We start from the raw sequence: 22,932 nt of genomic DNA on the forward strand, positions 1-22,932 counted from the left end.
GGAAGGGCATCTTGTAGAGGTGCGTTATGAAGAAGACCCACAAGATGGCCGTGAAGTCAGCCAAGAAAACTCTCCGTCCAGCCTCCACTGCAGCCACGGGCTCTCGCGCCCAGCTGATCGCCACTTCGGGGTCAGGAAGAAATTTTCCTTCAGGCCAAACTGAAGATCCGGTGGGGGGGGTATTTTTATTTTTGCCATCTACTGGGCATGGAGAGTAGGGGTCACGGGGGATGTGTGGGTGGGGGAGGTAGTTGTGAATTTCCTGCACTGTACAGGGGGTTGGACTAGATGACCCTGGTGGTCCCTTCCAACTCTGTGATTCTATGATTCTATTCCCCACCCGGGGGGTGGGGAGGGGGTTGATTTGCTGCCTTGTTCCCAACTGTTGCTAGAGAGGCTTCCCAAAGGGGACATCCAATTTTGAGGCTGAATTAAAACAGGGAATCACGAGGAGTGTGTGTGTGTGTGGGGGGGGGGGTTACACAGGTTCATGGCGGAGAGGATCCTGTCAATGGCTCTCAGCCACAATGGCTTGAAGGGAGCCTCCATTTAGAGGCAGCAAAGCTCTGGCTGCCAGGGTCAGGAGAATCAGGGGAGGGGGCCTCTGGCCTCTTGGCTCCGACTGTTTGGCTGCTGGACCAGAAGGCCCCTCCCTCCACTGGCCTGATCCCACAGGGCGCTCAGTTCTCCCCCCACCCCACACACCCTTCCCAGCATAGGTGGACGACGCATCATATCCAAGACAGCATTAGAAGACATTTTAATAAAAAGATGCTCATGAAGACACCGTACTCCACCAACAGGGAAGTGCAGATGCTCGGGCTGAGCGTGTGTGTGTGGGGGGGGCTTCTTGTGCCCTGGCTGGAGCTGTGGTGCACACGAAGGGATATTTCCACCCCCCACTACTTTGGAGAGTGCGGCATGAACAAGCCAGGAGTTCCTTTTCTCACTTCCTCTTGTACCTGCACAAAGACACCAGAATGCAGCACATCAGAGGGTGTTTGGGGGGGGGGAGCGAGGGGGGAGGCAAATGGCCAGTAGAAAGTAAGAACCGCACCTGGCCTTGGATTTGAAGTTCCCGCCTTTCCTCCTCGGGGCGATGCCCAGGCGCTTGCGGTCTTCAAAGGAGGGCCTAACAAAACAGAAGTCAAGGTCTCCATCAGCAGAGCCTCCGAGGCCCCACAGAGCGAGGGAGGGGGGGTTGATGCAGCCGTGCTCCATCCTGCAGGTGGAGGAGGGCAGGGCAGGGACACCTTAGGAGCCCACTGGAAGAAGGCAAAGCATGCCGCACCTGGGGGGGCCTTGCCCACCCCACCAGCGATGATCCCCTGGCGGAAGAGTCCACCAGATCAGGAGAGGAGGGGAGCCCCCTGCAGACCCCTTGAGATATTCACCCGGCACGGTACTGCTTCAGGGCTTTTCTGCTGGTGTTGGTCAGCTCCTCATCAAAGACAGAAACTTTCTTCTTGGGCTTTTTCAGGCCTTGGGGAAAGAGAGAAGCCAGGTAGAGGTCGGACTGAACCTCCAAGCACCCAACGCAGAACAGGGTCTTCCCCCAAAGACCCCCCACGGGCTGCATGCTACTGCAGTCCCACAAATTCCCACCTGCCACCGCTGTCGCTGGCGGAGCATCTTCCGGCATGGCCCGGGCTCGGGGGGTTCGGCGGCTCCTCTTTGCCAGGCGTTCGGCATACATCTGGGCCTTCAGGACTTCAAACTGGGACCGTTCCTCAGGCTGCCAAAGGAACACAACCAGGCTAGCCATGACCGGCCAGCCACGGGAGGCTTGCTACGCCCCCCCCCCGCCCCACAGTGGATCTTTGCCTGCTGCCCCCTTCCCTATGGGGCTCACCGTCATCTGGGCCTTCTTCTGCCTCTCATTCATGAACTTCTCTCTCTTCCTCTTGCCCCGCAAAGCCAAGTCAAAGTCCTCCAGGGCCTTGGAAACTGTGGGGGAGAGGCAACAGGGTGGGCCGGGGAGGCCTGGGGAGTGGTACCCCCGCCCTCCACGCGCCAGAAGGGGCCTTACGCTTCTCCTTCTTCCTTTCTTCCTTGGTCTGAAACCAGCTGCGGCTGGCGCCCTCTGCTGCGTTCTGCCGCCCAGTCTCCAGTCTCCGCTTGGCAGTGTTCAGCTAGAGAGAGAGGAAGGGGGAAGAAGATGGAGGAGGAAATGGCCTGGGAGCGAACCCTGAAGGCACCAGAGGAGGAGGAAAAACAAGTGCCCGCCTGGGGCGAGAAGAAGCAGCCCCCTTGCCTCTAGGCCAGCCGAACCTCCTATGGCACTCCGCAGGGAGCTTCTCTTGTTCCCCCCTTCCTTTGTCCAGCCATGAGGGGTGGCAGGGGCATCCCATAATTGGGGGGGGGGGGCTGGAATGCAGCTTCAGGATTGGGCAACCAGCCAAAGCTCTCTCCAGTTAGCCAACTCAGATGCACCCCCAGCTCATAACAAGAAGCTCCTCTCGAATGTGCTCTGTTGACCCTGGGTTTGTTTATTTGGCCTCCAGCACCCCCCAGCCTGACACACACCTGGGCCTCTGAATGCTGCAGCTCCCGCTCCTCCCGCTCCAAGCACAGCACCGCGTACACATCTGGCTCCAGCTTCTCAATCTTCTCCCGGAATCGCAAGATCACATCTGTGGAGATAGTATGGAGCAGATCCGGCGTCACCAGCCTTGACAAGACCTCCCCCCCTCCACACACACACTGCCAGCTGGCAGGGGGAGATGGGACATCAGCAGCATTAAACCGGAGTTGTGCCCAAATGTCGGTGTCCCAGCAAGACGCCGATGTCACTTCTGGGCACATGGGGAGTGCCCCACAAGGACAGGCTGGTCCAAGAAGCCCCCTCTCCCACATTCGCACCTTGAGGGAGCACCCGGGCCTTGACGGGCGCTTTGGCTGCTTTGACAATCTCCTTCAGCATTTTGCGCTCTTCCTCCCCCACCAGAGACACGGAGCGGCCGGCGCGCCCCGCCCGTGCCGTGCGCCCCACCCGGTGCACGTAATGTTTTGTCGTGTTGGGCATCGTGAAATTGATCACCTGGGATGAGAGCGGGGGAAACAGATGAGAGGGAGGGAAGCAGGCAGCCGCCCCGGGGAGATAGAGGGGGAGAAGATGTGGGTGGCTCCTGACCGTTTTGACGCCTTCGATGTCGAGGCCCCGTGCAGCGACATCCGTGGCCACCAGCACGTCAATCTGCTCGTCCTTGAAGCGGCTGCAGGGGGGAAAGGGGGCATCAGCAGGGAGACAGCTCTCCACTCCTCTCCGCCAACCCCCCCCTCCCCGTTCTGCTGAGCCTGGCCCCGCCTACCGGAGCGCCTCCAGCCGCTGCACCTGGGAGAGGTTCCCATGCAGCTCCCCCACCCGCAGGCCCATTAGCCCCAGCAAGATGTGCATGCGGTGCGCCTGCTTTTTGGTCTGGGTGAAGAGCATCACGTGGTCCGGGAAGGTCCGCATCAGCAGGGCTAGAGGAAAGAGGAGCAACACCCGTCAGGAGGCAGAGCCCTCCCCCCCCCAAGCCCCATCCCACCGCAGCTCTTCCTCAAGCTCCCACCGGCTACTATTGCCTCCCGGTCCCCTTCGCGGTTGGGCCGGATTCGGACAAACTCCTGGCGCAGAAACGGGGCCACATCTGTGTTGCTGTTCACAAAGATCCGGACCGGGTTCTTCAGGGAGACCGACGCCAAGTCCTTCACCTGCCCAAGCGGGAGAAGGTGCTTCAGGTCTGCCCCGTGGATTCCCGCAAGAGCCAGCGGAACGCCCCTTCCCTCTGCAAGAGCCAGGATGATGCAAGAGGCAGACAGAGAGAGCACACCCTCCTCCAGGTTCCACGTGCCCTCTCAGCCCCGCCCCCTCTTGCCAACCCACAGTGCCCTCTGCCACGCACGACAAGCCCGCCTCCAGCCTCCTTCCCTACCTCCTCCGTCATGGTGGCAGAAAAGAGCATGGTCTGGCGATGTCGCGCACAGAGCCGGATGATCTCCTTCATCTGCTCCTCAAAATATTCATCCAGCATCCTGGGGGATTGTGGGGGGAGAGGTGAGCAGGCAGAGAGTCTCCCCTGGAGCCCAGGCCCAAGACAGAGCAGCCCCCTCCTGCTGCCAGCCCGGCCCTAACCCTCACCGGTCGGCCTCGTCCAGGATGAGCACCTCGATGCTGTTCAGGTGGAAGGAGGGGCAGTTGTGCAGGTGGTCGATCAGGCGTCCTGGGGTGGCAATGAGGATGTCGGGGCCCGCCCGCAGGGCGGCCTCCTGACTCTTCAGGTCCAGGCCGCCTGCAACAGAACACACCAGAGGCCGTCAGGCGGAAGCCAGCGGGGCCAGCCCCACCCACAGGAGCCACCACCAGCAAGGCCTGCAATCCAGCCCCTGTGCCCCCCACGGCCCAGTTTGCTCACCCACTGCCAAGCAGGCGGTTATGCTGGTGAACTGTGCCAGCTGCCTGGTGACCGAGTGAACCTGGATGCCCAGCTCTCGGGTCGGCACGAGAACCAGCACACGCGTCACGGGGGCCTGCCGGGGCTTGTAGATCAGACGTTCCAAGACTGGCAGGATGAAGGCCGCCGTCTTCCCTGAAAGAGACACGCCAAGGACCAGCTGAAGCCCCCAGGCAGCCACCGGGGGGGGGGGGGGAAGCAAGCCCCACGTCTGCCTGGACCTGTCACTCACCTGTCCCGGTGGCCGCACAGGCACAGAGGTCCTTCCCCAGAAGCCCCACCGGAACACACGCCTTCTGGATGGGTGTTGGCTGCTTGAAGCTAAGGGCCGTGACTGCCTGCAGGGAGAGGAAGCTGCCGTATGAGACGGTGAGTGGGCACACTGGCCTCTCAAGGGCGACACAGCCACCGGGGCCCCTGCCCAGCCCAACTCAGGAGGGCGCAGGCGGCAACATTCCCGGAGGCTCCCCTCACAGCCCTCCTGCATGCTTTCTTTCCCTAGGATCTCACCTCTCCTGGCCGGGGCTTCGCACCCGCTGATTGTTCTGGCAGCAGGAGATGATCGAGCACACCCCCCGCTACTGAGTCCGATACCCCCCCACCCCCAGAGGCCAGTCTGGTCTCCTCTGACCAGCAGCAGCTCTCCAGCTGAGGAAGGACTTTCACATCACCTTTGATGGACTAGATGACTCTGGTGGTCCCTTCCAACTCTGATTCTATGCTGCTGGGGATTGAACTGGGGACCTTCCATGTGCAAAACGGATGCCCTGCCACTGAGCCATTGACCCTCCCTGTACGAGTGGCTGCAACAGATGGTACCATTTCCTGCCCAGAGGGGAGCCTAAGCAGCTCACCTCAATCTTCTCCCCTCTTCTCTTTAGCTTCACAACCACCACCGTGCGAGATCGGCAGAGAAAGAGGGAGCGGCCCCACAAGCCTCCGTGCAAAGTGGGGATTCGAACACGAGCCTCCCAGATCCTAGTCTGACACTCTGAGCAATACGGCATCGCTAGCTAACAGGTGGGGAGGAAGCCAGGGTGAACGGGGTCCCATTCCTGCCCCAAACCAAAGGGCAGCCTGCCGGAGATCCACCCCACCAGCCTTGCCAGGATCCCGCCCCCTCGTGGGGATCCTCGGAAGGGTTTGTAATCCCAGCAAGCTTTTCGAATCGCCGGCAACCTGGGCAACAGCACCCTCTGCCCTCTCACCTGCCGATTCTTTGGTGCTGTGGGGGAGAAGCCCCCTGCCTCCTCTGCCTTTGGGCAAAAGCTGGCTGAAAGCCTGCTGTGGTCGCTGCAGGAAGGATTAGGGAGGTGGTACCTTGAGGGCGGGGCAGAGCTCCTCTTGGTGTGCAGCGAGATCTAGGGTAGAGGCCTCTGACAGCATCTACAGTGGGGCAGCATCTATGTGATGCAAAAGGGTAGAGACCCCGGGGAGCTGCTGCCAAAGTAGAGAAAATGGGCCTGGACAGACCACCCGGGTCTGACGCAGCCAAAGGCGGCTTTGTGTGACTTCTTTCATCTAGACAGCTGCCCTCCTGGCCCCAGCAAAAGCTGGCAGACCACTACCCACCCACCCACCCCCTTGGACCCTCCAGTAATTTCTGCAGACTAAGGGCATTTCCATCCAGAGAACTTCCTCCATCCGCCTGCTGCCCGAAGCACCGTGCCCCCCTGCAGGAGGGGGGACTCCAAGGAATAGCACAAGGGGAAGTGAAAATTGCCCACCCACCCCCATCCTGTCTGAAGAGGTCCTCCATGGGGTCCAGCCCCCTTGTCAGAAGATTGCATTTTCACACAGGCCAAGGAAATTCCAGGCGGAAGCTTGGAGAAAATGCCTTGAGAAGCCCACATACGGCTTGAGGGTTTCTGAATAGTTATATTTTGTCAATAACTATGAAGTCAAACAAGTTGGTAACTTCACAGAACAGGTCTCTGAACTCCACAAAAACCAAATAGGCAGGGTCACAGCTTTGGGGACCACAGAGGTTTCCAGCCAGGACATCTTAACCTCCCCCACCCCAGGATTCCCTTCTGTCCTCTGCTTCAATGGAAAGAACGCATGGTGGGGGGGGATACCTTCAGCAAAGGACGTGAAAGGTTCATGTCTTGGAACGACAGGCTGTCATCGTACTGTGAGGCATCTTCTCCAAAGAACAGCTCTGCTTCCTGAAAAGCGAGATCCCGCAGACAGACAGGGAAACCTCTATTAGGAGATACTTCCCCTCCTGCTGTGCCATTAAGAGGGGAGTATCCAGGAGCTTCCCTGCTGGCCCCCAGCTCAACCCAGGCTCACCTCTTCTCCCCCCTTGTTCTGTTTCCGCCTCTCCTTCACCTTGAGCGTATCTGCAAAGGAGCAAAAGCCAAATGTCAGATCTTGAGGGCGCCAGAAGCTGCTCAGGGTGAGCCCAGGCTCACCAACGGCAGACCAAAGAAGCCCAGGGGCACCTTTAGTGAGCGATCCATGGCGTGTGCCCCACAAAGGCCTGGACAAACTAGCTGTGACTCCAGCAGCCGGCCTGGAAATTCAGGAGCCAGACTCACTTTTTGGCCTTCACGGCTCTGCAGCATAAAGGATTTGGATGAAGGGAGCCCCAGCTTCACACCTTGAGTTAAGCCCCGCCCTCTTCTTCTCTGTTCCCTACTACCACAGTATTTAGTCAGAGTTACCTGCTCTTGAGTAGATGCCCTCGTCTGCAGAGGAGCTGTCTTCTTCCTCCCCCTCCTCGCTATCTTCAGGGCTTGCCTTATCCTCGGCCTCATGTGGAGCCTCTTCCGCACCTCCGTTTGCCGTTTCCTGTTTTGTCTCTTTCTCCTAGGACACATACCACAGACTTCAGAATCATCAGAAAAGGCTGTCTTCTTTGCTGTGTGTTCCATCCTCACTTTTCCCCTCTAGTCATCTTTTGTGTGCATTTATTGCCTCCCCCAGGGCGTTTTGTGCGTGGGTGTGTCATATCACCCATCCTCTTACATGTGTGAGCTCGGCTCAGCCTCCTGTGGCTGCCATGTTGTAGTGGTGCCCACCACTATTCCAAAGGTGACCCCAGGCTCAAAAAGGTTGGGGATTCCTGGTTTTAACACAGCAGGTCTAATACTCTATGTTTTGCTTGAGACTGCTGTAATTCTAGGCCTTTTGCGTTGCATGTCCCATCCTCCTGACTGCACTCTCATGCTTTATGTTTAGCTCCAAGTCTTGGCAACAGAGACAGACCATTAACAGAAATAAACACGTGCTATTTGACTGTCTTGCCGTGCTGCATGTAATCCATCCTCCGTCTCATTGAAACAGCCAGGATACAAATGAAGCAGATTAATAAAGGGGAAGAACTCTGGGGTTTGTGTGTTTGCTTTTGGTTTCAACCGAAACGTTTTTAACTATTATCGTAAGCTGCCTTGAGCCATGGGAAACATGGGATATAATTTTTTTTTAAAGAACAGCTAAGTGGACTCCCTCCTTGTTGGGCACTGCTGAAGAACAGCAAGAGACCCCCAACCAGACACCAAAGCGGCCCCCCCTCACCTGAGCTCTTCTTTTCCTTCGCACTTTGGCGATCTTCTCGTCCAGGCTGGTCGCTTTCCTCTGTGTGGGGAGAATCAGAGACACCCCCACCACCACGAGAAGCTGAGCTCTGCGCCCCCTGGTCGGGGGGGAGCCTCCACGGGGCCATTCCCCCCACCCCACCCCACCCCCCCGGGCGGAGTGCCCGCCGGCGCCGCCTCACCTTGCTCTTGAGCTGGCCCAGCGCTTCGGCCCAGGCCCCGCGGCCCGGCCCCGCCGCCGCCTCCTCGGCGAACACGAACCCGGGCGCGAAGTCCCCGGCGCGGGCGGCTCCCCGACGGCCCCGGCTCGGCCCCGCCTCCTGCCCGGGAAGGAAGACCAGGGGCGGCGGTCAGGGGCTCCGCGGGGGAGGGGGAGGGGGAGGGGGCCTGCAGTCCTCCGGGCGCCGCGTGCACAGCCGGCCTGGGCTGGAGGGGCCTCGCAATAAGGGGCCCCGGCAAGGCCGCCCTGCGGGGAACCCCCCGCCCGCCGGGCCGCCCACCGACCCACCCACCCACCTCCGCGCCCTCCGAGTCCGTCTCTTCCTCGGCCTCCTCCGGCCCGTCCAGGCGCCGCTTCCAGTCGTCCTCCCCCTCGAGGTCCATGGCGGCGGGAGCACCGGAAGTCCGCCGCCGCCTCCTGCCCGGCCGGAAACGAGGGCGCCGCGAGCGGGTTCCGCCCTCCCCCCTCCCTCCCTCCCTCCCCGCGCGCGTGCGCAGCGGGCGGGCGGGCGGAGAAGCCACGCCCCCGGCGGGGTGGGTAGGTGGGCGGGCCGTGCGGGGAAGTGGAAAGCGAAAGCGGAGGCGGCGGGAGCCCCGGCCATGGAGGCGGCCCGCGCGACACCCGCCCGGCGCACCCAGCACCGCCACCGCCACCAGCACCCGCCGCCCACGCCCCCCGGCAGAGGTGAGGGGGCCGCAGGACGCGCGCGCCCGCTGCACGCACCCCAGCCGCGGGGGTCGCGGGGGAGGGGGGGGCTTCCTCCGGCCGCTGAGCCGGAGGGGATCCGGTTTGCTGCGCGCCCACCGGGGAGGAGACCGAGTTGGCCGGGGGAGGGGGGCGGGGGCTGGGAAGCCCTCCCGGCGGGGGCGGCCGGGGGTCTCCGCCGCCGCCGCCGCCCCCTCCCCCGGGGGCCGAAGGGGGCTCCTCGCACACGCGCAGAGCGAGCCCCTCCCGGGGCGGGGGGCCGCTGCGGCGGCGGCTGAGTCGGCTGGAAAGGGCCGGGGTCCGCAGAGCCCCCCTGGCGGCCCCGCCCTGGTTGCTGGCCCCACCGGCCCCGATCCCGGCACGAGCCGGTGCTGCCCCCCCCCCGCCCGGCGCAACAGGCTCGGTTTCGTGGCCCCTGAGGTCCCCCCCCCCGGGCGGCTGGGGGCCTGCGGGGGGCGGGGGGGGCTCCTCCCCCAATAAGTGAGGAGAGCAGCTCAATGAGACTCCGAGCAAAGCAGCGATGTGGCCAGCCGGCCAGCCCACGAGAGCTGCGGGACGCACAAGCAGGCCACACACACCCATACACAGCTGAACCGCCCCCCCCGCCCCCGCCCCAATAAACTCTGGCTGCCATCAGCCATGCTTAGGAGTAGTATAGGTTGCATCACTATGTTGTGCCCCCGCCCGCCTGCCGCCTAGCTTATTTCACAAGAAGGAGAGCTGGATTTTATCTGCCAACTTTCTCTACCACTTAAAAAGGTCAAGGTCCCCTGTGCAAGCACCGGGTCATTCCTGACCCATGGGGGTGACGTCCCATCCCGACGTTTCCAAGGCAGGCTTTTGTTTTGCGGGGTGGTTTGACATTTCCTTCCCCAGTCGTCTACACTTTACCCTCAGCAAGCTGGGGACTCATTTTACCAACCTCGGAAGGATGAAAGGCTGAGTCAACCTTGATCCGGATACCTCCGTGTTGGCAAACCTATGGCACGCGTGCCGACTCCGGCACGCGTAGACCCCTCTGCCGGCACCCGCGGCTCAGCTGGGTGGCGGGGCCCCCGCCCCTTTCCCTGGACTCCCCGCCGCCGGCTTTGAACTGCTCAGGCAGTGCGGAGCAGTTCAAAGGCCCCGCCCCCTTCCCTGGACTCCCTGCCGCCCAGCCTTTCCCCTCTCCCTCCCCCCTCCCCGGCCAAAAACCCCTTTGCGGGGTGCACAAGGTGGCTGCCGCCCTCCAGCCCCCTTCTCCCTCTCCCTCCCCCCTCCCCGGCCAAAAACCCCTTTGCGGGGCACACAAGGCCCTCCAGCCCCCTTCCCTTTCTCCCTCCGTGCATTCCGTGGGCAAAAACCCTTTTCCTGGGCCCGCAAGGCGGCTGCCCTGCAGCCCCCTTTCCCTCCGTGCCTTTCCTAGCCAAAAACCCCTTTCCTGCGTGCTTGAGGTGGCTGCCCTGCAGCCCCCTTTCCCCTCTCCCTCCAAAACCCCTTTCCTGGGGGCGCGAGGTGGCAGCGCGCCGGCCCAGAAGCCCCATTCTCTCCCCCCCGCCAGAAGCCCCTTTCCTCAGCTTGCGAGGCTGCAGCTGCCTCTCATGCTGGCCCAGAAGCCCCCTTCCCCACCAAAAACCCCTTTCCTTGGCACGCAAGGTGGCTGCCGCCTCGCTCACCAGCCCAGAAGCCCCCTTCCTTCCCTGGCCAGAAAGCTCTTCCTTCCTTACCTCCCTGAAAACTTTCCTGATTCCAACAAATACCTGCTAGGTCTCTCCAGGACTTGCTCAAAAATGGAGAGTACAGCCCTCCCACAACTGGTAGACTGCCTCTGAATGTGAAGGTACCACTATGGATGCCTGGTTCCCAGCTATATTAGTTCTAATGCAGTTTTTGTTCTAATGCAGTTTTTGCAGGCAGAGCGGAGCAGTTCAAAGGCCCCGCCCCCTTCCCTGGACTCCCCGCCACCCAGCTGGGAGTCCAGGGAAGTTGTTTTTTCTAAACTAAAACCTCAGTATTCAGGTTAAATCGCCGTGTTGGCACTTTGCAATAAATAAGTGGGTTTTGGGTTGCAGTTTGGGCACTCGGTCTCTAAAAGGTTCGCCATGACTGGGCTACCTGAAACCGACTTCCGTCGGGATCGAACTCAGGTCACGAGCAGAGCTTTGGACTGCAATGCTGCAGCTTAACTCTAGACTCAAACTGGCTCACAATCACCTTCCCTTCCCCTCCCCACAACAGACACCCTTTCAGGTAGGTGGGGCTGAGAGAACTGTAACTAGCCCAAGGTCACCCAGCTGGCTTCATGCGTAGGAGTGGGGAAACAAAATACAGTTCACCACATTAGCCTCCACCACTCATTTGGAGGAGTGGAGAATCGAACCCAGTTCTCCAGATCAGACTCCACCGCTCTTAACCACTACACCACGCTGGCTCCCCTAGAATAACAATGCTAGTTTGAGGGAACCAACTTATAAGGTACATAGAATTAAGTAAAAGTAAGTGGAGGAGATAACGACGGGTAAACCATAAACCCCTAAGAAATGAACCAGAAGCAGCCAGCAAATTAAAATGTCGCCTTGCAACAACTAAAAGGAAAGTGAAACACACAGACTGATGTGAAAGTTAAAAGGAAACATTAAGCCACCCTGTGCCAGCCTGCGCCGCTCTCACAAGCCTCTGGGACTTTCGTTTCCCCGCCCCCCACGCCCAGTTCCTCACATATAGATCAGTGAGGGAGGAGGGAGGGAGAAAACTGGAACTGAAAGCAACATTAAAAAAGCCACGTAGGGTGGAGAGAGAGAGAGAAAACCCAAGGAGGGAAGCCAGGATCTACCCCCTGCACGCAGCCTCTGAGCACAGCCCTAACCCTGTGAGCATCCTGCCCCATCAAACTGGAACTCTATAGACTCCTGTTTCTCCAGACGGAGCTTATGGGCCTGGGTGCTGACCCCCTTTCAGTCCTTGGGGTCTGCGAGGATAGTTCCAAGGAGGTTTCTCACCCCTTTCCAGGGCGGGGCTGCAGAGAGTTCTCTGCTTCAATTCCTTCCTTCCCTCCTTTGCAGGCCATCGAGCAACAGACGTGCTCCACGAAGGTGCCAGTGGTGGCCAGGAGGGACCTGGGCGCCCGAGAAGGGAGAGGACCCTCCACACAGGAAGCCCCAGTTTTCACGTGGGCCGTCCCCATCTTGCAATGAGAGAAGAAAGACACGTCGGTTCAGGGAGGCTGGTCCTGCAGCCGGGCAGAGCGGCCGTGGACGGCAGCAGGAGGCAGCATCATGGGCAGCCCCAGGAGGCCTCGCGGGCAGGCCCTCCGGCCCCCAGGGGGGGTGGAAGCCGGGCTCTCCGCTCTGGCCAGGACCCTGCCTCGGGGGGCTCCCCGCGCCACGAGCAGCGCCCGCCGCAGAGGATCGGGTTGGCGTTTCTGGAGTCCCTCCTCCAGAAAGACCCTTCGGAGGTGGCCATCACCCTGGCCTCCAGCCCTGGCCTGAAGGAGGCGCTCTCGCAGACTGCGATGAGGCCCGTCTTCCTGCAGGCTGTCTGCCAGGCCCTCCGCAAGGCCTGCAGCTCCCGGCTGGACAGATGCAGCATCCAGCAGCTGATGGGCGCCGTGAAGGACTCCAATTTCCTCAAGATCTGCCTGCCTCAGTACGTAGCAAACATGCTGACGGAGGCCACCCCTGCCGTGCGGCACCAGTACCCGGAGCACATCGATAACATCGTGGCGCTGGTCCAGGAAATGGCCAGCGTGTTCCCCGCCAGCTCCATTCAGAACATGTCCATGCTGATGTCTGCCTTGCCAGCGGCAGTCAATGCCCTGAGGGCCTCCGGGGTGGACTTCACAGAGGAGGCGGATAAGCGCCTGGAGACGGTCCAGGCCTTCATCCGGCACCTGCAGGAGAAGAGGCGGGAGGGCACCTTGAAGGTGGACAGCCGCACCCTGGTGGTGCACCCTCTAGCTCCTGGGGAGGGGGGGGAGGGGGCCGAGTACCGCACCCTGCCCATCTACCCCACATACAAGGAGGTTCACGGGGACGAAAAGCCCTTCCTGCGTCCCAACATCATCTCTCAGAAGTACGAGAGCGCAGCCGTGTACCTGGACACCCAGTTCCGCCTTCTGAGAGAGGACTTTGTCCGGCCTCTGAGGGAAGGTATCTTGCAGTTCCTCCAGAGCTTTGAGGACAAAGGGCTCTGGAAGAAGAAGTTCGATGACATCCGGGTTTACTTTAATGCCCGGGTCCTCACCCCTCTCTGCTGTGCAACTGGCATCGACTACAAGGTACAGTTTGACACCAAGCCCCTGCGGTTCGTCCGCTGGGAGAACTCCAAGCGGCTGCTCTACGGCTCCCTGGTCTGCCTCTCCAAGGATAACTTTGAAACGTTCCTCTTTGCTACGGTGTCTCACCGGGAGACCCCGGAGCTGCAACAGGGCATCGTGCACCTGTGTTTTAACAAGCACAGCCGGGCCCTGCTGGCCGAAGTCGGCCCGACTGATTCCTTCCTCATGGTGGAGACGACGGCCTACTTCGAAGCCTACCGGCACGTGCTCAAAGGCCTGCAGGAGCTCCAAGAAGAGGACGTCCCTTTTCAGGACTACATTGTCAAGTGCGAGTCACACGTCGGAGCACCCGCTTACCTGGCAGGGAACAGCGTTTATGACTTTGGGCCTCTGGTGAAGGCGGCACTGGCTGCTGGCAGGGTGGACGAGTGCCCAGGTGCTCTGGCGGGGAGCAGGGTTGACATTCTAGACCCTGGCCAGTGGCCAGCTCTGGACATCTTGGGCCTGGACGCATCCCAGATGGAAGCCTTGCGGCTGGCCCTCACTAAGGAGCTGGCTATCATTCAGGGACCTCCTGGGACAGGTGAGTCCGGGTGGCCCCCTCCCCTTTGCCTGGCCTGAGCCAGGGGCTAGTGGGAGAGACAGTGCTGGGGGCCCAAGGCTACTTGGCCCTCACTGTGCTGACCGCTGGCTTCCGTCGCGCAGGCAGAGAGGAGGTCAGAGCCCTCGGCGGGGGGGGGGGGGGAATGCTGCCGCTACAGGACTTTTCATGCCTGCACTTCTTTTGAAGGAATCTACACTGTTTCCATGAGGGGGTCAAAGCACGGAGCTCCTGAGCTGCAAGCAGCACCCGGCATGTGCTTGGAGGGGGAAGGAGGTTCCTCCCAAGTGGTGGAAACGCCGGGTGGGAAGGGAACGGGGGAGGCCCTTGCCTAGGGTTCCAGGAGGCCCCGAAGAGGAGGTCATCCTTCGCTGGGGCCAGAGCAACAGTTTGTGGGTCAGTCTGAATACAAACCCCCAGGCAGGTGTGCCACAGTATGACTTCTGCTTCCACCAGGCAAGACCTACGTGGGTCTGAAGATAGTTCAGGCTTTACTGGACAATCGCACCCCACGGGAAAAGTCTCCCATCCTGGTGGTCTGCTACACCAACCATGCCCTGGACCAGTTCCTGGAAGGTGAGTGTCTGTGTTTGCCCCCCCACACAGCAGGCAGAGAGGAGGTCAGAGCTCCAGGACTTTTCATGCCTGCACTTCTTTTGAAGGGATCTACACGTTCCAGAAAACCGGGATCGTGCGCGTGGGCGGGCGCAGCAACAGCGAGAGCCTGCGGCAGTTCACCTTGCGGGAACTGCGGAACAAATGTCGGCCCATGCTGCATCTCCACTTGCGCTGGGCCTATAATGAGGTACGTGGCAGAATCGGGGCAGGGGGCAGGCTCCGGTGCCTTTCAGAAAGTCTGCGTGGTGCTAAATGCCGGTTGGGGGGGTTGCCTTTGAACAAAGATGGCACATGTCTCGGGTCTTCAGGGCTCACATTTTGCCCAGATTTGCAAAGGGGGGGGGGGGTCCCACACAGAAGAATGGGAAAAATTTAGTCAGTTTTTTCCGTGCTCGTGGATGTCCACAACATTGACTCTTAATGCTGAGGGCCGTCTCAGGGCCTCTGGAGAGGGGACGTGCTGCCAAGATCTGCAGAGAAAGGTTCCTCATGCTTCAGAAGACCGGACCCCCCCCCCCAAAAAAAAGAGCTTCTGGGGCTGCAGAACAAGGAGGGTGACCAGTGAGACCCAGCTAGCACTGAACTTGTGATTTCTCGGGCAGATCACCGGCCGGATGAGGGAGTCGCAGCAAGAGCTGCAGGAATTGTCTGCCTTACTGAACAGCAGCTGGCAGGGAATTGTGCACGAACGCCACCTCCAGAAGTACATGTTGGAGCACCACTGGAACAGCCTCAGGAGGGGCTGGGTAAGGAAGCGGGTGTTCGGAGGCTGCCTCGTGGTGGCTTTCATTGCCTAGGGGGAGGGGGAGAGGATGGGCCCGGCCATGGGGCAGAAACCTTGCTTGGCCTCTTCTGACAGATGGGCTAAGAACCAACAGCCCTGGGAGAGTGGGGTGCAGGGCCTTCCAGCTCTGGCTTTGCCCGGGGGATGGGTGGAGCTGTGGCCACTTGCACACCCCACTCCCTTTTTTGGCAAAGGACCCAAGGGGGTTGCTAAGGAAGCATTTCCTTGTCTGGGGCTCATGCAGATGGGGGACCCACACTGCAAGAGAGGCAGGGGCAGATCCGCACACACACATACCTTGCAAGGCCTTTGCTAGCCTAGCACTGCCAATGCTGACATGCTGCTCAAGAGCTGGGGTCTGGCATCGGCCCCCACCCCGGAGGCCCGGCCAAACTGCTCCTTCTTGCTTTCCTAGGACCTGGGCTGGCTGCCCCCGGAGGCCTCTCAGGTGGTGGAGTGGCTGGGCCTCGGCTTCACCCCTTTTGCCTGCAGCGACTCGGAGCCCAACGGGGAAGAAACAGCAGGTATCCACCACCAGCATTCCCATCCCACCCTTCCTGGCCTCCTTCTTTCCTTTTCCTTACAACAACCCTGTGAGGTAAGTTAAGCTAAGCTCAGAGGGCTTGAGTGGCTCCGGTGAGTTCCCTGGCCAGCTCCTCTGGGGGGTGGGGGGAAAGTGGCTGCACCTGCAGGGATGGCAGGCTTGGTGGGCTCAGCTCGCCTGGAGGGTACGTGGAGCCACCTTTCAGCCTCTGCCGCAGCTCACCTGCTCACCTGCATCCCACAGGCACTCAGGAGGAGGAGGAGGAGGAAGTACAGGAGGCGGAGCCAGACCTGCTAGCGATCGCAGAGGAGGCGGACCTGATCCAGCAAGAGCGCCTGCTGGACAGTGATGAGGCTGCCCGCCCCCGCATTCCAAAGTGGGAGGCACCCAGAGGTGCCACAGATGAGCTGACCAACCAGCTCCTGGCCATGAAGCTGGAGGAGGAGGAGGAGAAGCTGGGGCCCAGGGCACCTGGGGAGCTGGGTGAGGCTGGCTGGGAGGTGAGTGGGCTCTGTGCCTAGGAGAGAGCGGGCGGTTGCTTGGGGAGACAGCAGTGGAGGTGAGGGAAGGCACAGGGAGGGGGGTTGACCTTGGCCCCCGTGCCAAGAGGGCAGGAAATCCAGAGGTGTCTCTGCCGTGAAGGGGGGGAAGTCTGGTCTGATGGGGGCGCTGCCCAGTCTGCCCCACGTGCACAAACGGCCCCCGGCTCTGGCTGCAGGTGCAACGAGGCCAAAAGAAGAAGATGAAGCAGAAGGCGAAAGTGGAGCTGCAGAAGCGGCAAGCCATGACGGAGGCCCAGGCGGAAGCCGTCCTGGCCGTGTGGCAGCTGGACCCTGCCTCGCGCTGGCAGCTCTACAGGTAGCCGCCTTCTCGGGATGGGTGGCCCCCAGCAAGTGTGGCCAGTGCTTACTCCCCCCCCTTCCCCCCCATCCCCCCCCATCCCCCCCCCCCAGACACTGGCTGCAGAAGTACCAGGCCGAGATCCGGAGGAGAATCGTGCACCATGAAGAGAAGTACCAGGAGGCAGCGGAGAGGATGGCCGAGCTGCGGCTTCAGGAGGACATCGGCATCCTGGAGAGCGCCCAGATTGTCGGGATGACGACGACGGGTGAGGGGCGTGGTGGGTGGGGGAAAGGAGGGGGTGCCTTGGAAGGCTTGGCCTGCTCCTGAGACCCCTTCCCTGGGGCAGAGCGTGGCACGGTGCCTCCTGTATGGGGTTTCCACCCTCTGCAGACAAAACAGAGAGGCCTGTACTCAGGCTTTAACTACTCCAGCCTTGGGGTTCGTTTCTGGGAGGGTAAGAGCCACGCACCCACTCGCCTTACACCTTTGCTGAAATCGATCAACAGAATTTATTGGATACAGAGAGAGAGAGTAAGCAAACTCTCATTCCAACACAGGCAATAAAAAAAGAAACTTAAAACCATTAACTAGCTGCGCTAACTACTCACAAACCAGTTCCTGTAGCCCAAGACGATAACCCGAAAGGAGTGTTCCTTTGTGGAAAACCCCTCCCCCTTTCACACCCTGGGCCTCATTAGTTTCAGGTGTTCCCAATACCATCCCAGCTGTGGTTCACTCTGGCGCCAACCTCTCCTGGCCCCGGTGTCTTACAGTGGAGCTTCTTTCTTACCCCCCCCCTCTTCCGACAGGAGCTGCCCGGTACCGCCAAGGGCTGCAGAAAGTGGCCCCTCGCGTGGTCCTGGTGGAGGAGGCTGCAGAAGTTCTGGAGGCCCACACCATCACCACCCTGAGCAAGGCCTGCCAGCACCTCATCCTCATTGGGGACCATCAGCAGGTAGAGATGGGGGGGCCCGTCAGCAGGTAGAGGTGGGGGCCCCCGCCTAAGCCCAGCCCCAGGCACTCGGCCAAGCCCCCACCCTCCGTCTCTCTTGGCAGCTGCGCCCCAGCGCCAACGTGTACGACCTGGCCAAGAACTTCAACCTGGAGGTGTCCCTCTTTGAGCGGCTGGTGAAAGTCGGCCTGCCCTTCGTCCGCCTCGATTTCCAGGTGGGGAGTAATCCTGGCCACCTCGTGCCACACTTGGGGGGTGGAATGCGTCTCCAACGCCCAGTATGGGTGTGCCAGGTGGCCCTTTTCCTGGTTGCAGCCCCACAGCCCCTCTCTCTCTCACGGTCTCTTCCTCTGCCCCCCTTCCCCCCCCAACATGCTCCCCCTGGGCGGTGGGGCTTCATCCCTGCAGCAGCCTGCGTTGTTTGCTCCCAGGCGACGGGCACTTGCAGTGCTGATGTGCGAGCAGCAGGGAGCAGCACCGAGACCCGGTCTGCCTCCGTGGGCAGAGGGGGTGCTGCAGAGACCCCTTGCTCGTTCCCCTTTGAAGTTCCTGTCTTGAAACGGCGGGGGAGGGGCCAGGAGGGAAGGTGGTCTCCTGGGCTCATTCCTTCCTTCCGTGTCCTGTCTTCTGCCACCCCACCCCCCACCTTGCCCGCTCTTTGTGACCCCTGTGCTTGGTCTTCCAGCACCGCATGCGGCCAGAGATTGCCCGGCTCCTCACCCCGCACATCTACCAGGAGCTGGCGAACCACCCCTCGGTGCTCCAGTACGACAGCATCAAGGTAGGCTCGCCCCACAGCCCCGCCCGTCCTTCCCAGGACTGTCTTTGCTGTGATGGTTCCTTTTGGGCGGCCGCTGTGACAGATGGTCTCCCTTCCTCCCTCCCCCCCTCTCGTCCGCAGGGAATTTCGTCCAACCTCTTCTTCGTGGAGCACGGCTTCCCTGAGCAGGAGATTCAGGAAGGGCGGAGCCACCAGAACCCTCACGAGGCCCGCTTCGTGGTGGGGCTGTGCAAGTACCTGCTGTGCCAGGACTACTTGCCCTCCCAGATCACCATCCTCACCACCTACACCGGCCAGCTCTTCTGCCTGCGAAAGCTCCTGCCAGCCAAGACCTTCCAGGGCGTGAGGGTCCACGTGGTGGACAAGTACCAGGGGGAAGAGAACGACATCATCCTCCTCTCCTTGGTGCGGAGCAACCCCGAGGGGCGGGTGGGCTTCCTGCAGATCCCCAACCGCATCTGTGTGGCCCTTTCCAGGGCCAAGAAGGGCCTCTACTGCATTGGGAACATGGGCATGCTGAGCAAGGTCCCGCTCTGGAGCAAGATCATCCACACGCTGCGTGAAAAGGGCCACATCGGCCGCTCCCTGCTGCTCTGCTGCCAGAACCACTCGGACACCAGAACCGCCGTGGCCTGCGCGGATGATTTCGGCAAGGTTCCCGAGGGAGGCTGCAGTCGCCCTTGCGAGTACCGGCTGAGCTGTGGCCACGTCTGCCCCCGCGCCTGCCACCCTTACGACCTGCAGCACAAAGAGGTGGAGTGCCTGAAGGCGTGCCAGAAAGTGCTCTGCGCTGACGGCCACTGCTGCTCCAAGCTGTGCCATGAGCCGTGTGGGAAGTGCCCCGTCTTGGTGCCCAAGACTCTGCCCAGGTGTGGCCACCTGCAGCAGGTGCCCTGCTCTACTCCCGCAGAGGAGTTCTGTTGCCAGGAGCCGTGCAGGAAAGCCCTCCGGTGCGGGCACAGCTGCAGGTGGACCTGTGGCCAGGAATGCATCAAGCACTGTCCGGAAATAGTGCCGGTGACACTGCGGTGTGGGCATAGCCAGAAGGTGAAGTGCTTCACGGCTCCTGATGTGAGGAGTGGGAAGCCTGTGCCGTGCCAGGCGCCATGCCTCAGCACGCTGGAGTGTGGCCACCCGTGCCCAGGCTCTTGCGACTCCTGCTTCAATGGCCGGTTCCATGAGCAATGCAGGAAGCTCTGCGAGCGCCTCCTTGTCTGTTCGCACCAGTGCCAGCAGTCCTGCACCAGCGAGTGCCCCCCGTGCCAGCAGGACTGCGAGAACCGCTGTGGCCACAGCTACTGCCCGAAGAAATGTGGGGAGCCGTGCACCCCCTGCGCAGAGCCTTGTGAGTGGCGCTGCCAGCACTACCAGTGCACCAAGCTGTGCTCAGAGCCGTGCGACCGGCCCCGCTGCGACATGCCGTGCCCGAAGCGGCTACCTTGCCGCCACGCATGTGCAGGGATGTGTGGAGAACCGTGTCCGGCCAAGTGCCTCGAGTGCCACCGCCAGGAGCTCACCCAGATCTTCTTTGGCTTCGAGGACGAGCCCGGGGCTCGCTTCGTGCAGCTGGAGGATTGTGGCCACATCTTCGAGGCAACAGGCCTGGACCACTACATGGATGAGGGTGCAAGCGCCGCTATCAGGCTGAAGGTGTGCCCCACCTGCCAGACGCCCATCCGGAAGAACCTGCGCTACGGCACACTGGTGAGGAGGAGCCTGCAGGAGATTGAGAGGGTGAAGGAGCGGCTCCAGGGTTCACCCGACGCGGCTGCCGACAACTGTGGCAGACTGAAGGCGGAGCTGGTGTGCAAAGGCGAGGCTCTGAGGCAGCATCTGCCAGAGCAGTACAAGCAGCTGGTGGAGAAGCTGGAGCAGCCCTCTCTCTGCAACCACAGCCTGGTGGTCGTGGAGAACCAGATGAGCTTCTTCCTGCGGCTGGCTGACCTGCACGCCTCCATGAGCAAGCTGGAGCGCTGGAAGCAGGTGGACGTGTTCAGGCGGCTGGCAGAAGCGGGCCAGTGGCTGGAGAGGCAGCGCCTTGCTTTCACCCCACAGGAGCTGTTGGATCTGCAGGCCGAGTTCCAGCGCCTGGCCTTCCTCCTGGATCTCCTGGCCCAGAGCAGGGCCGCAAAAGGGAAGATGGACGCTCCCACGGCCGAGCTGGTACGTGAGATCCGGCAGGTCCTGGAGGGCGTGGGGAGGTTCACCCCAGAAGACGAGCGGCTGGTAAAGGAGAAGATGGAGGCGGTGAAGGCCGCTCTGCCCAAGTCAGGCCTGGGCCTCTCCGAAGCAGAGAGGGTGCAGATAGTTAATGCTGTCATGGGCAATCGCCGGGGGCACTGGTTCAAGTGCCAGAACGGGCACATTTACGCGATAGGCGAATGTGGCGGGGCCATGGAGGAGGGCCACTGCCCGGAGTGCCACGAAGTCGTTGGAGGGACTGACCACAGGCTGAACCCCAGCAACCAGCTGGCCCCCGAGATGGATGGGGCGACTCACGCCGCATGGTCAGAGACCGCCAACCTCCTGCTGCATGCGGCCGATTGGCACCAGCTGCCCTAGGGAGGCACCCGCGTTTGCCATCCCCCCCGCCTTTCCTCACCTGCTTGGGGGTTCCAGCAGGTGCCAAAGTCTCTTGGATCCTGCTGGAGGCTGACCTCCATCTTGGCTGTGCTAATCTTTTCTGAACAAGAGGGAGCAAAGGAGAATGTCGTGGAGTTAAAAGTCCTCTTGGCTCGAGGTGCGGGGTGGGAACAGGCAAGCAGGGAGTGTGGGATTTTCTGCAGGGTAACGAGACTCCTTCCCAACAGCCCTGCCGGACCTGCTAGCCAGTCCGTGTCCCTCATTGAGTGAGTTCCATCCTCCCCCTGGAGAAGGAGGGCCTCGGGTTCTAGCCAGGCTGCCATGCGGAGTGAGTCCCCTTTGCCCCAACCGGGGTGTCTCCAGCAGACCTCACATTTGGCCGGTTGCTACTTTCACGTTGGGATCTGTTGTGGCTCGCAGCAGAGCCGTGGGTGCGCCCAAGCCAGTCAGCTGTGCCTCCTGGGCGGCCCTGTCCAGCAGCATCATGTGCCCTTCGGGCAGGAGGCCATGGTGGACACCCAGCTGTATCTGTTGATGGACGGACAGTTGGATACTGTCCTGGAAGATTTGGCCAGGTGTTTGGAGGCTGTGGTGAAATGGTTGAAGTGGAGCCGTCTGAAATTGAACCCATTGAAGACGGAGGTCCAGTGGCTGGTCTGGGGGTGGGGGGCAGTCAAGAGTGTTCAGCCTCCCACCCTTGATGGGGTTCAACTAGTACCGGCTGCCTCCGCCAAGGGTCTGGGGGTGATCTTGGATGGGCTCCCTCCCTTTGGAGGCCCAGGCAATGCATGCAGCCAAGGCGGCATTTTTTCATCTCTGTCAGGCTCCGCAGCTGACCCCTTACCTTGCCTGTACTGATCTAGCCACGGTGATCCACGCAAGGGTCACCTCAAGATTAGACTGCTGTAACTCGCTCTACACAGGGCTGCCCTTAAGACTGATCCGGAAACTCCAGCTGGTCCGGAATGTGGCGGCACAGGTCCTGACGGGGACCTCCTTGAGAGCCCCACAGGCCGCTGATGCTCCGCCAGGTACCCTGGCTCCAGGTGGAGTGCTGAAAAGTTCAAGATGCTGTTTTTAACCTTTAAAGCCCTAAACGGTCTGGGACCGTGGCATTTGCAGGACCACCGCTCTCAATATACCCCTTGGAGAGAGTTACGCTCTCTTGTCCAACAAGACCCCTGTGGGCTCTAACTCTCAATTCCACAGAGCCTGTTATGGTTGAGGGCAGTGACGGCCTCACATCTGGAGCCGGGCCTCCATGTCCCTTTCCTTTCCCTCTGAGCCCATCTCCCTGCCCTTTTTTCCTGGCTGTGTTTCCCTCCCCCCACGCCTGCCCCTCCCCATCCCTTCTCTCCCCCATGGGCTGAATGACATCAACGGCCCAGACGCCGCCTCCCCACGTCATCCTTGAGGGGGGGAGTCTGGGGGCCATCAGCGGGGGATTTATCAGCTAGTTATGTTTTTAGATTGTTTTAACTTTGGTTTTATATTATGTATACTTATAGCCGCACTGAGCCTGACTCCGAGAGATATAAATAAATTTATATTATTGGTGATAGTGTTGTTATCTGTGTAGGGGGTGCCGGGGAGGATGAGGGAGCAAACGGGGCTGGCCGGTGTCCTTTCAGGCAGAGCTGTCTTCCCGGCGGATCCATCAGACAGACACAAGGTCAGCAAGAACTGGGCGGGGGGGGGGGGGTCCCAGGGACACACTGAGTGGGAGCTAGAGACATCTGAGGTAGGGGACCAACAGCCAGAACCGGTCCCACCCCAGAAGAGCCGGAGGGGTCAAGAAAACCACCCGGGCGATGGAGTCTTTGAAGAAGAGGGGCGTTCCTGTTGTGGGAGCTGTGGATGCCTCCGCATTCCCTCGTGGCGGTGGAGGAAATGGCTGTCATGGCCTGCAGCCCCAAGGGGGTCTCGAGGCAAGAGGGGCTGGGAGGGGGTTTGCCATTGCCAGGCCGTGTAGCAGACCCAGGTCCATCAGTCTGTTCAGCCAGGGGCCTCCGGGAAGCCCCCAAGCAAGACTTTGACTGCGGCAGCACCGTCCTGCCTGGGTTCCCCG

General features: G+C 61.0%; 2 protein-coding genes across 2 annotated transcripts; one reads left to right on the top strand and one right to left on the bottom strand.

Moving 5' to 3' along the window:
• Nucleotides 1–926: 926 nt before the first annotated feature.
• DDX27 (DEAD-box helicase 27) lies at nt 927–8,581 on the bottom strand. Its single transcript, XM_056844955.1, has 21 exons — nt 8,495–8,581; nt 8,161–8,298; nt 7,938–8,018; nt 7,106–7,247; nt 6,732–6,781; nt 6,515–6,604; nt 4,669–4,774; nt 4,398–4,571; nt 4,124–4,274; nt 3,918–4,017; nt 3,555–3,696; nt 3,312–3,465; nt 3,134–3,215; nt 2,863–3,040; nt 2,527–2,633; nt 2,030–2,132; nt 1,853–1,947; nt 1,606–1,735; nt 1,395–1,482; nt 1,058–1,132; nt 927–962 (listed from the first exon to the last, which is right to left on the bottom strand). The coding sequence occupies exons 1-21, from the start codon at nt 8,579–8,581 to the stop codon at nt 947–949; spliced, it is 2,289 nt and encodes a 762-aa protein (XP_056700933.1). The 3' UTR covers nt 927–946.
• Nucleotides 8,582–8,797: 216 nt separating this feature from the next.
• On the top strand, nt 8,798–20,843 carry ZNFX1 (zinc finger NFX1-type containing 1). Its single transcript, XM_056844956.1, has 13 exons — nt 8,798–8,882; nt 11,945–13,741; nt 14,216–14,335; nt 14,422–14,564; nt 14,980–15,123; nt 15,577–15,685; nt 15,949–16,205; nt 16,424–16,563; nt 16,659–16,813; nt 17,358–17,503; nt 17,605–17,715; nt 18,186–18,281; nt 18,402–20,843. Exons 1-13 carry the CDS (start codon nt 8,798–8,800, stop codon nt 20,841–20,843), a joined length of 5,745 nt encoding a protein of 1,914 aa, XP_056700934.1.
• Nucleotides 20,844–22,932: the final 2,089 nt, after the last annotated feature.

Source organism: Euleptes europaea, chromosome 2 (genome assembly GCF_029931775.1).
Source record: "Euleptes europaea isolate rEulEur1 chromosome 2, rEulEur1.hap1, whole genome shotgun sequence".
Lineage (NCBI taxonomy): Eukaryota > Metazoa > Chordata > Lepidosauria > Squamata > Sphaerodactylidae > Euleptes > Euleptes europaea.

Bases quoted from the DNA above. Each gene is read 5' to 3' on its own strand.
- DDX27 (XM_056844955.1), bottom strand. From the start codon at position 8,581: ATGGACCTCGAGGGGGAGGACGACTGGAAGCGGCGCCTGGACGGGCCG. The intron at 7,248-7,937 runs GTCTGGTTGGGG...GTGTCCTAGGAG, and splicing joins TGAGGGGGGGCCGCTTTGGT to AAAGAGACAAAACAGGAAAC. The intron at 3,216-3,311 runs GTAGGCGGGGCC...TCCCCCCTGCAG, and splicing joins CAGCGGCTGGAGGCGCTCCG to CCGCTTCAAGGACGAGCAGA.
- ZNFX1 (XM_056844956.1), top strand. From the start codon at position 8,798: ATGGAGGCGGCCCGCGCGACACCCGCCCGGCGCACCCAGCACCGCCAC. The intron at 16,564-16,658 runs GTAGCCGCCTTC...CCCCCCCCCCAG, and splicing joins TCGCGCTGGCAGCTCTACAG to ACACTGGCTGCAGAAGTACC. The intron at 18,282-18,401 runs GTAGGCTCGCCC...TCTCGTCCGCAG, and splicing joins TCCAGTACGACAGCATCAAG to GGAATTTCGTCCAACCTCTT.